The sequence below is a fragment of the Tamandua tetradactyla genome, chromosome 1 (genome assembly GCF_023851605.1).
Source record: "Tamandua tetradactyla isolate mTamTet1 chromosome 1, mTamTet1.pri, whole genome shotgun sequence".
NCBI classification, from domain to species: Eukaryota; Metazoa; Chordata; class Mammalia; order Pilosa; family Myrmecophagidae; genus Tamandua; species Tamandua tetradactyla.
In genome coordinates, this window is record NC_135327.1 from 176,591,533 (window position 1) to 176,604,455 (window position 12,923).

The 12,923-nt window shown below is 36.2% G+C and overlaps 1 protein-coding gene across 1 annotated transcript in view; it reads left to right on the forward strand.

Moving 5' to 3' along the window:
- LRGUK (leucine rich repeats and guanylate kinase domain containing) overlaps positions 1-12,923 on the forward strand; it is a 184,240-nt gene that overhangs the window by 170,329 nt on the left and 988 nt on the right. Inside the window, exon 19 of the mRNA XM_077137085.1 lies at positions 11,460-11,605. Coding sequence (XP_076993200.1) covers positions 11,460-11,605 — 146 coding nt within the window. The remainder of the gene's footprint in view (positions 1-11,459; positions 11,606-12,923) is intronic.

Here is a 12,923-nt window from a genome sequence, read left to right on the forward strand (position 1 = left end):
GGAAATGATAGACAAAACAAATCATGCAAATACAAGAATCATTGGTGTCCCAGAAGGAGAAGAGAGGAGTAAAGGGCTAGGAAGAATAGTTGAGGATATAATGGGGGAAAATTTCCCAACCCTCATAAAAGACATAAATATACAAGTCAGAGGAGCCCAACAAACTGCAAACAGAATAAATCCAAATAGGCCTTCCCTAAGGCACCTACTAATCAGTCTGTCAAATGTTGAAGAGAAGCAGAAAATCATGAAAGCAGCAAGAGAAAAACCATCTACTGTATACAGGGAAACCAAATAACTGAGTTCAGACTACTCAACGAGCACCCTGGAGGTGAGAAGGCAAGTGGTATAGTATATTCAAGATCCTGAAAGAGAAAGACTTCCAGCCAAGAATCCTGTACCCAGCCAAATTGTCCTTCAAAATTGAGGGAGAGATTAAAGTTTTCACAGACAAAGAAATCCTGATAGAATTTGTCAACAACAGACCGGCCCTACAGAAATACTAAAAGGGGTTCTGCTGGCTGACAAAAAAAGACAGGAGAGGGAGGTCTGAAGGAGGGCACAGAATTGAAGAGTACCACTAAGTATAATTTAAAGAAGACAAAGAGAAAGAGGGAAAAGAATATATCGATCTGACAAATAAAATTAAAAAGATAAGATGGTATAATCAAGAAATGCCTTTTCAGTAATAACTTTGAATGTTAACTGACTAAACTTACCAATTAAAAGATACAGATTGGCAGAATGGATTAAGAAACATGATCCAGCTATATGCTGCTTACAAGAGACTCATCTTAGACACAAGGATACAAATAGATTGAAAGTGAAAGGATGGAGAAAGATTTTCCACCCAAGTTGTAACCAAAGGAAAGCAGGAGTAGCTATACTAATATCAGACAAAATTGACTTTAAATGTAAAGACATCATAAGAGACAAAGAAGGACACTATATACTAATTAAAGGGTCAATTCACCAAGAAGATATAACAATCATAAATGTTTATGTTTCCAATCAAGGAGCTCCAAAGTGCATGAGACAGACATTGGCAAAATTGAAGGGAGCGATAGGTGTTTCAACATTAATAGTAGGAGACTTCAATACACAACTCTCCTCTATAGATAGAAAACCAGACAGAAGATCAACAAGGAAATAGAGATGTTAAATAACTTGATAAATGAATTAGACCTAACAGACATATATAGGTCACTGCACCCCAAACCACAAGAATATACATTCTTCTTTAATGCTCATGGAACATTCTACAGGATAGATCATATGCTAGGGCACAAAATGGGTCTTTATAAATTTTGGAACATTGAAATTATTCAGAGCACTTTCTCTGATCGCAATAGGATGAAGCTGGATCTCAAAAACCATCAAAGAACAAGAACATTTGCAAATATATGAAGATTAAATAGCACACTCTTAAACAACGAGTGGGTCAAAGAAGAAATTGCTAGAGAAATCAGTGCCTATCTGGAGATAAATGAAAACGAGAATACAACTTATCAGAACTTTTGGGATACAGCAAAGGCTGTGCTGAAAGGGAAATTTATTGCCCTAAATGCCTGTATTAAAAAACAAGAAAGAGCAAAAATTGAGGGCTTAGCACACCTGGAGGAAGTTGAGAAAGAACATCAACAAGCCCCAAAGCAAATAGTAGAAGAGAAATAACAAAGATTAAAAAATGAATGGGAGAACAAAAGAATAGTTGAAAGAATCAGTAAAATCAAAAATTAGTTCTTTGAGAAAATCCATAAAATTGATGGGACATTAGCAAGACTGACAAGAAAAGAGAGGATACAAGTAAAAAAATCAGAAATGAAAAGGGGTGCGTTACCACAGAGCCTGAAGAAATAAATCACAAGAGGATACTATGAACAACTATATGCCAACAAACTAGACAGCTTAGATGAAATGGACAAATACCTGGAGACACACAAACAAGTTGCACTGACTCAGGAAGAAATAGAAGATCTCAACAAACCAATCACAAGTAAAGAGATTCAATCAGTCATCAAAAATCTTCCTACAAAGAAAAACCCAGGGCCAGATGGCTTCACAGGGGAATTTTATCAAACATTGCAAAAAGAACTAACACCAATCCTACTCAAACTTTTCCAAAAACTTGAGGAAAAAGGTACTCTACCTAATTCATTTTATGAAGCTAATATAATTTTAATACCAAAACTGGGTAAAAATGCTAAAAGATAGAAAATCTACAGGCCGATCTCCCTAATGAACTTAGATGCAAAAATTCTCAATAAAATATTAGCAAATTGAATCCAACAACACATTTAAAGAGTTATACACTATAACCAAGTGGGGTTTATACCAGCAGTGCAAGTATGGTTCAACACAAGAAAATCAATTCATGTAAAACAGCACATTAACAAATCAAAAGGGAAAAATCACATGATTATCTTGATTGATGCTGAAAAGCATTTGACAAAATTCAGCATCATTTTCTGCTAAAAACACTCCAAAAGATAGGAATCAAAGGTAACTACCTCAATATGATAAAGGGAATATGTGAAAAACCAATAGCCAGCATCATACTCAATGGAGAGAGACTGAAAGCTTTCCCCTTAAGATCAGAAGCAAGACAAGAATGCTTTCTGTCACCACTATTGTTCAACATTGTGCTAGAAGTTCTAGTTAGAGCAATCAGGCAGGACAAAGAAATAAAATGCATCCAAATTGGAAAGGAAGAAGTAAAACTCTCATTATTTGCAGATGATAGGATACTATACTTGGAAGATCCTGAGAAATCTACAGCAAAGTTACTTGAGCTAAGTAACAAATTCAGCAAGGTGGTGGCATATAAAATTAATGTGCAAAAGTCAGTTACATTTCTATACACAAGCAATGACCTAGCTGAGGGGTCACTTAAGGAAAAATTTCATTCAAAATAGCAACTAAAATAATCAGGTACTTAGGAATGAATTTAACTAGGGACATAAAGGACTTGTACACAGAAAACTACATAACATTGCTAAAAGAAATCAAAGGAGATCTAAATAGGTGGAAAGACATTCCCTGGTCATGGGTAGGAAGGCTAAATATAGTTAAGATGTCAAGTCTCCCTAAATTCAACATAGTACAAATCAACATTCCAACAACCTACTATGAAGATTTGGAAAAGCTAACTACCAGATTCATTGGAAGGGAAAGAGACCCTGAATAGCTAAAAGCATCCTAAAAAAAGAATGAAGTGGGAGGATTAACACTCTGTGACTTTCAAACCTATTATAAAGCCACAATGGTTAAAATAGCCTGGTACTGGCATGAAGATAGCAAGCATGGACCAATAGACTCGAGTCAAGGGTGCAGAAATGGACTACCACATCTACAGTCAACTGATTTTTGACAAGGCCCCCTAGTCCTCTGAACTGGGACAAAATAGTCTTTTCAATTATTGGGCATGGAAGAACTGGATAACAATAACCAAAAGAATGAATGGGGACCCCTATCTTACATGTACACAAAAATTAACTCAAAGTGGATCAAACACCTAAGTATAAGAACTAGCACCATAAAAATTTCTAAAAGAAAATGTAGGGAAACATCTTTAAGACCTAGTAATAGGTGGCAGCTTCCTAAACTTTACACCCAAAGCACAGGCAACAGAAGAAAAAATAAATAAATGGAAACTCCTCAAAATCAAATGCTTCTGCACTTCAATAGACTTTGTCAAAAAAAGTGAAGAGGTAGCCAACTCAATGGGAGAAAATATTTGGAAATCTCATATCAGAAAAAGGTTTCATTTCCTGTATATATATATATTCTTATATATATATATTCTTATATATATATATATAAGAAATCCTACAACTCAACAACAAAAGAAGGAACAACCCAGTTATAAAATGGGCTAAAGATTTGAATAGGCATTTTTCTGAAGAGCAAATATAGATAGCTCAATAGCACATGAAGAGATGCTCATTTTCATTGGCTATATGGGAAATGCAGATCAAGACTACAATGAGATACCACTTCATACCTATAAGAATGGCTGTTATTAAACAAACAGGAATCTATAAATGTTGGAGAGGATGTAGAGAAACTGGGACACTTATGCACTGCTGGTGGGAATATATAATGGTGCAGCCACTATGGAAGACTGTTTGTTGGTTCCTTAGGAAACTAAATATCTAGTTGCCCTATGACCCAGCAATAGGAATACTTGGTAAATACCCAGAAGAGCTGAAAGCAGTGAAACAAACAGACATTTGCACACTGATGTTCATAGCAGCATTATTCACAATCGCCAAAAGATGGAAGCAAACCAAATGCCCATCAGCAGACGAATGGATCAACAAAATGTGGTATATACATACACTGGAATATTATGCAGCAGTAAGACAAAATGACATCCTGAACCAGATGACAAAATGGATGAGCCTTGAGGACGTAATGATGAGTGAAGTTAGCCAGACACAAAAGGATAGATATGTATGGATAGATACATATAGTTTATGACCAGCATAAAGGTATAATCAGAGGCTTATAATACAGAGTACAGGGGACTTAGAGATACATAGCTAGAGATGTGTAAACTGTTAGCTAATGAGGTTGAACTCCAATGTAAGGGAATAAATAGGAATGAAGGTGTTCTCTAGTGGGTCTGTAAGTAAATTTCCATATTGAAGATGAGCAAGATTGAAAGGGGTTGTATAGATCTACATGTTCCACTGATTAACACTAGAAATATGAATTAGTTCTCACAAGAATTACTTCAAAGATATAATTCTTGTACAAAGAGTGTTTAAGTCCAGGATACAGGGGGAAAACTACTATTGCATGCTGTGAACTGTGTTCAAAAGGAAACCATCTGCACTACCACAGCAACAGCAGAGTTAAATAACGGGGTGAGGAACAAGAGTAAGGAGGTTTAGATTTCCTATTTGGCAAGGGTGTGTTTATTGGTTTTCTTTCTCCTGGGAACAGTATTATCTAGAATTGAGAATGTTGATGGGCTCTCTACATCATGCCCAATGAATGTAGGTGGCTGAAGGATGCACTGATGGTGAAGTAGATTGGCTAATGATGGTGTATACTTATGAATGAAGGTTGTGCTGCTACAAAAAGGAACAAAGTCATGAGGCATGCAATGATGTGAATGAACATATGGGACATTTGGCAAGATGAAATAAGCCAAAAACAAAAGAACAAGAATGGCACGGTCACCTTTAGAAAATGCTTATAAGAAAACAAGGGCCTAAATTGTAAGGTTTTAGAGCAGACATACTAAGTCCAGAGTGGTGATTATTATTTATGAATTTTGAGAGGCTGTTTTATATACATATAATCTGATATTTAGAGATAAGAACGAAGCCAAACAGGTTGGGGTTAAAGTAATTCAGAACATAGGGGTAAGGAAGACAGTGTCTATTTTAGAACCAAGCATACTCTTTGAGACCAATGGAAGAAAGGTTTATTTGGTCTGGAACTGAAATTTTCTATAATGCATAATCTAATTAAACCTATGTGTATAGCTCATTTGAACAACTGAAACACAGGGAGCACAGAATAAAAAGAAGTCCTTTAATCCTGTATAGATTATTGTAATGCCTGGATACATCCTAGAGTATATTAAGCAGATAATAAAAAAGTATTGGCAAAGTCCCCTGAGGGATGGAAAAAAAATAAGGAACTATTAAACCTTATCATCAGGGAATTCCCTGATACTGTGTCAGACTTCAGGGACACCCAAATCCATAGGCCATGCCCTCGATCATGAGGCTTACTCTTGTGAAGTGTATATAGGTATCACAGAAGCTTAGACTACCTATAGGCATGCCTGAGAGTCACTTCTGGAGGACCTCTTTTGTTGCTCAGATGTGGCCTCAGTCTCTAAGCCCAACTCTGCAAGTGAAATCATTGCCCTCCCCCTTACGTGGGACATGACATCCAGAAGTGAAAGTCTCCCTGGCAATGTGGAGATGACTCCCAGGGATGAATCCAGACCTGGCACCGTGGGATCAACAATTCCATACTGACCAAAAAGGGGAAAAGAAGGGTAATTAATAATACCAGTGATAGAGAGAGTTCAAATAGAGTCAAGAGGCTACTCTGATGGTTGCTCTTATACAAGCTTCCACTGAACCTTGCTACCTATCACAACCTGGCAACCCCCAACCAGGACCATTCTAGCCAATCCTAAAGAACACCTAGGGCAGTATATAGGATTCCACAAGGGTTCCATGCACTAGAGTAACTTCCCAGAAACCTACAACTTCCAGATGGGTCCCTGGTGCAGATCAGTCCTGAAACCTAGCCTCTCCAGTACATCACCTAGTTCCATCTTCCTACCCATATTAGTGACAGACCCTTCCAATATGAAAAATTTAGAACTGCCATAGTCCCAAACACCCCTAGAGAGAGGGATGGAAAGGTCAAAGGAAAGGTCAAAGGTGATGGTGGAGTTATACAGGGAAGATAGGATTTAACAAATGAGTATGAATACTGAATAATTAAATTGACATCTCTTTTAGTCTCCAATATTTTAGAGCAGCTAGAAGTAAAAACCTGACATTGTAACCCATGTGAAACTCTGAAGTATGCTCTACAACTAATTGTGGTGCTGTGCTTTGACATTTATAGCTTTTTTTGTATGTATATGTTATTTTTCACTAAAAAAGAAGGGAAAAAAGTAGATTGTGATGATAAAAAAAAAATTTAAGCCCTCTAGCCTCCTATATTCTGGAGCAGCTAGAAGGAAAAATATGAGAGATTCATATGGTAGCCCATGACAAACTCTGGGATCTGTCCTGGAACTACTTGTTGAAGAGTGCTTTGAAAACTATTGGTTTTTTATTTCTTTGCTTTATATATATGTTATACTACACAATAAAAAAAGTTTAAAAAAATACACAGATTGGTAAAAGGGATAAAAAATATGATCCATGTATGCTAATTACAGAGACTCATTTTAGACCCAGAAATGCAAATAGGTTGAAAGAGAATGGATGGAAATTTATTCCATACAAGCAATAACCAAAAAGAAAAACAAAAGCTGGGGTAGCTATGCTAATAAGAGATAAAATAGACTTTCAATGCCAAGATGTCATCCGAGACAAGGAAGGACACTATATTTAATGAAAGGGGTAATTCACCAAGAGCCGATAACAATCATAAATGTTTATGCATCCAATAAAGGTGCTCCAAAGAACATGAGGCAATCACTGGCAAAACTGAAGGGTGTAATAGACATTTCTATTAGTGGGAGACCACAACACATCCCTCTCTTCAATAGATAGAACAAGCAGACAGAGGAATAATAAGGAAAAAGAAAACCCAAATAATATGATAAATGAATTAGACCTAAGAGATATATAGAGATCATTGTACCCCAAAACAGCAGGATATACATTGTTCTCAAGTCCCCATGGAATATTCTCCAGGATAGATCATATGCTGGAGTACAAAACAGGATTTAATAACTTTAAAAAGATTGAAATTATTCAAAACACTTTCTCTAATCATAATGGAATGAAGCTGAAAATCAGTAACTACTGAAGAACTGGAACTTTCACTGGAACTTTGTGGTGCTGTGCTTTGACATTTATAGCTATAGATATTTGGAGGATAAACATCATACTCTTAAACAATTAGTGGGTCAAAGAAGAAATTGTAAGAGAAATCAGTAGATATCTGGAGATGAATGAAAATGAGAATACAACGTCTCAAAAGTTAGGGGATGCAGCAAAGGCAGTGCTGAGGGAAATTTATAGCTCTAAATGCCTACATTAAAAAGGAAGAGCGCTAAAACCAATGACCTAAGTGAAGAACTGAAGAAAATAGGGAAAGAGAAGCAAACTAACCCTAAAGCAAGTTAAATAAAAGAAATAACAAAGATTAAAGTAGAAATAAATGAATTTATTTCATTTATTTGAAAATGAAATAAATGAAATAAATGAATTTATTAAAGAATCAATAAATCCAAAAGTTGGTTCTTTGAGATCAATAAAATTGGCATACTATTAGCTAGATTTTAAAAAGAGAGAAAATGCAAATAAATAAAATCAGAAATGAGGGGGGAGGTCATTACCCTGAAGAAATAAAAAGACCATAAGAGATACCATGTACACCTATATGCCAATAAACTAGACAACTTAGATGAAATGGACAATTACTTAGAAACACATGAACAACCTATTTCATGAAGAAATAGAAGTTCTCAACAGACCAATCATGAGTAAAGATATTCAACCAGTCATCAAAAACCTCTCTACAAAGAAAAGCCCAGGGTCAGATGACTTCTTAGGGAACTTTTACCAAACATTCCAGGAAGAACTAACACCATTCCTGCTCAAACTCTTCCAAAATGTTAAAGAAAAGGAAACATTATCTAGGTCATTCTGTGAAGCGAATATCATTCTAATATCAAAACCTGATAAAGACACTACAAGAAAGGAAAACTACAGGCCAATCTCCCTAATAATATAGATGCAAATTTTTTCAGCAAAGTACTTAGCAAATTGAATCCAATAGCACATTAAAAGTATTATACACCATGACCAAGTGAGGTTTATTCCAGGCGTGCAAGAATGTTTCAACACAAGAAAATCAATCAATGTAGTAAAACACATTAACAAATCGAAAGGGAAAAATTACATGATCGTCTTGATTGATGCTGAAAAGGCATTCAACAAAATTCAGCACCTTTTCTTGATAAAAATACTTCAACAGGTAGGAACCAAAGGAAACTCCCTCAATACGATAAAGGGCATACATGAAAAACCCACAGTCAGCATCATACTTAATTGGTGTGAGATTGAAAGCCTTTTCCCTAAGATTGGGAACAAGTCAAGGATGTTCATTGTCACCACTGTTGTATTTATTAGACATTGTATTAGAAGTTCTAGTAGAGGAATTAGGCAAGAAAAAGAAATAAAAGTCATCCAAATTGAAAAGAAAGAAGTAAAAATTCTCATCATTTGCAGATGAAATGATCCAGTATTTGGAAAATCCTGCAAAATCTATGGCAAAGCTACTTGAGCTAATAAACAAATTCAGGAAAGTGATGGGATATAAGATTATATATTATATAATGTGCAAAAGTAAGTAATGTTTCTATACACAAGGAATGACCTAACTGAGAATGCAGTTAAGAAAAAATTTCCATTCACAATAGCAACTAAAAGAATCAAGTATCTGGGAATAAATTTAACGAAGAATATAAAGGACCTGTACACAGAAAAACTAAAAAACACTGCTAAAAGAAATCAAAGGCCTAAGTTGATAGAAAGACATTCCATGTTCATGGATAGGATGGCTAAAGGTCATTAAAATGTCAATTCTGCCCAAACTGATCTACAGATTCAACACAATATCAATCAAAATCCCAACAACCTCATTTGCAGACTTGAAAAAGTTAGTTATCAAATTTATTTGGAAAAAAAAATCCAAATTTATTTGGAAAGGAAAGAGATCTTGAATAGCCAAAAAAATAAATATCCTAAAAAAGAAGAGTGAAGGTGGGAGGATTAACACTTCCTGACTTCAAAGCCTATTATAAAGCCACAATTTTTTGTACAATTTAATACATATTTAATAATACATATTATAAAGCCACACATTGTGGCATTACATACAATGAAATATTATGCAGCAGTAAAGAGGAATGAGGTCCTGAAGCATGTGACAACATGAATGAACCTTGAGGACAAAATGCTGAGTGAAATAAATCAGACACAAAGGGACAGGTTTATGATTTCACTAATATGAACAAACTATAATATGTAGACACAGAGTCTTAAACTATAGAATATAGTCTTAAACTGTCTAGAAATAGGCAGAAGCTACAGAAGAGGGAGCAATTACCTAATATGTACAGAATTTTTAACAAGTTTAAACTTTAATGTGTGGAACTGGATAGAGGTGAGGGTAGCTCGTCATTGGGATTATAAGTAACAGTATACAATAGTAATTGTAGGTGAATTTGGTTGAAAGGGATTGTATATCACCAATCAAGTTTTACATGAACTACTACACATGTATGACACTTGAACATAGAGTTGATAATAGAATAGTATATGGGGGAAAATTAGCTATTGCAAGCTATGGGCTGTAGTGAACCATAATACCTTAATATTCTTTCATCAGGTGTACCACATCAATACTAGAGGTCAGTAATGGGGAGGGGTGGATAAGGAATATGGGGTGTTTTGGGTTTTCTTTTTGGGAGTCTATGTGATATTTTTCTTTTTGGAGCAATGAAAATTTTCTAAAATTGAGTATGATGATTGTACAACTAGGTGATGATACTGTGAGACATTGATTATATATTTTGGGTGGAATATATGGTATGCGAATATATCTCAATAAAATCTAAAAAAAAAAAGCTAAGCATAAAAAAAAAGTCTAATGCGGTCAGTTTAGATATGCATTGCAGAAAAATTTTGGCAAGTAGAGTTTGAATTCCCTGAAATTATGATTGCATTTAAATTTCTTTCTAAGGGAAAAACAGTCGGGTGGGCCACAGTGGCTCAGTGGCAGAGTTCTCGCCTGCCCATGCCGGATTCCTGGGTTCAATTCCCGGTCCCTGCCCATGCAAAAAGAAAAAACAGTAATAGTAATACCTACTAATTGTGTGTATTAGCTGTCACATTTAAATTTGCTAAAACAAATATTTGCTAAACATATTAAATGCAATGCTCTATTGGAAAAAAAAAGTAACGGGTTAAGTATCAGCCGTTTTCATGTGATCCCTTTCAGGATCTTTAATGGAAACAAATTTGGTTTGGGCGAGGCATAACCATAGACTCATCAGTCTAGAACTGTGAAACCCAAGGACTGAAATCAAGTGTCAGCTACTTCACAGTGCTCTGCTGCAAGGGCTCCCCAAGTCGAGCTGCCTCCCCTAGAAGGAAGCCAGGAAACATGTGAATCCCAAAGCAGAGGAGCCTGGGGGTCAAAAGTGCATTGGCACAGAAACAGGGATTCCAGGTGCATAGATCATAATTCCTACCTTATCCTCAAAAGGGAGTGAAATCAAAATTCCTCAAACCAGCATTTGATACGCACAATGTATGGTCCAGGTCACGCTCCCTAACATGCTTTCATTTGCTCTGTCCTTGAAATGGCAGTAACTGCAGTATATAAATTGCATTTGATTTTGAAGTCTTTGGGATTATAGGGATTGCTTCTTATTCATTTTATGTTATACTTCAGCACCTAGCTTAGTATATAGTATTCTTAATATGTACTCATATATGTTTTGCTTAATGGATGAGATATTTATGCTAATCTGTATAGTACTTATGTTTTTAAGATGTTAACTGCTATATAAGCACTTAGTACAGATACCATTTAAAACTTTAGCTCAACAAAGACATTTTCTCAAACTACTGACATAACTTTGATAAAGGTAACCTATTGAAGTCATAGGGGAAGATTGTTTGGCCATTAACAGTTTTGCACCTTAAAAAGAACGTTTATTTTTCACTTTTCAGTGGCAGGGATGACACCAGCAAATATCCTGGATTAATTTCATCTCAACTGTGGTCAAAAGACTTGTCATTTCAGCCTCCAGAAGGCAGCATTTCTCCACGCCCAGGATCAGGAAAAAGTGATAGTGAGGGGGATGATGCCTTAAAAGGTAGGAGTTATTTTTTATATGACACACACACACACACACACACACACACACACACAATTTTCCACTGTTTTCTGACTATTACTGTTTCCTTTGAGGTAGGGAGAGTTATTGAATCTCCCATTGTTATAAATGAGAAATTGAGGTTCAGAGAGGTCAAGGAATGTGCCCAAGGGCACTGAGCTGTTTGAGAAAGAGCAGACTAGAAGGTACTGCTCTGCTGATCTTGCCACCAACCACCTGCAGAGGGCTGGAGGCAGGCCTTTGGGATACGGGCTCCATTCAGTAAAGGAAGCATGGAAGGTTTCACATTGCTGTCCCATTTGCTTCAGTGGGCATTTGGCAGAATGCTGATGGTTGTGGTTTGTGGGCCATATGGGCTCTGTTGCAATTACTCAACCCTGCCTTTGTAGCATCAAAGCAGCCATAGGCAATAGTAAATAAATGGCCATGGCTGGGTTACAATAAAACTTTATTTACAAAAACAGGCTGTGTGCCAGCTTTGGCCCTTCAACGGTAGTTTGTTGACACCTGCCATATTAAAAGGAAAATTGAGTTAATTTGAAAATATTTTTCTTTGCAAACCCCTTTCCACCTCATCAATCATCACAGTATTTTCTAAATGTATAAACCATCACTTGAGCAAAGTCAGATTTTCTAAGTTTCAAAGTCAGACATACTGCTTTGTTTATCTCCATTCCCATTTTTAAATGGCCTTCAGTATTTTCTTAACTGTTAATGAATTCTCAAAGTCCAGACACTCTTAAGATACTTCTGCAAATTACTTTGGAGCCTGGGATATAATTTGTCTGGGTTTGGAAACTTGAACTGATTGAAAAAGGAGATATACTCTTCTATTGCCTTCTCCCTTCTTCAAGGCCTTTATTCTTTTAAAGTGTTTGAGTTACCCTTTCCAGTCAAAAATATTTCCTTGGTGGAAAAGAAAGAAGCAAACAAGGAGAAGCTTTGTGTATGTGTGTCTGTTCTCTGTTAGCATGATATCATCTTCTCAAGCAGTGGCTGATTATTGCCGTGAATATACCTTAAGAAGGCCCATTTTACCTTTAACATTTTTGGTTGCTTTGGTTTGCCCGATGGACTCAAATCTTCCTGGTTATGTTGTAGTTCACTCCTTTTATCTCACTCCCCATAGAACATTCTGCCTCACTTTCTCAACCCTTGCTACACTGCCTTCTCCCTATCAAGAATTCTGCTTCCTTTTTGGCCACCATGACTCTACCCTCAGTCTCTATCTTCCAAACTTCTCCAGCTTTCCACAGTCCCAGAAGATTCCTAGCTCCTAATGACTTCATGTTGGGCG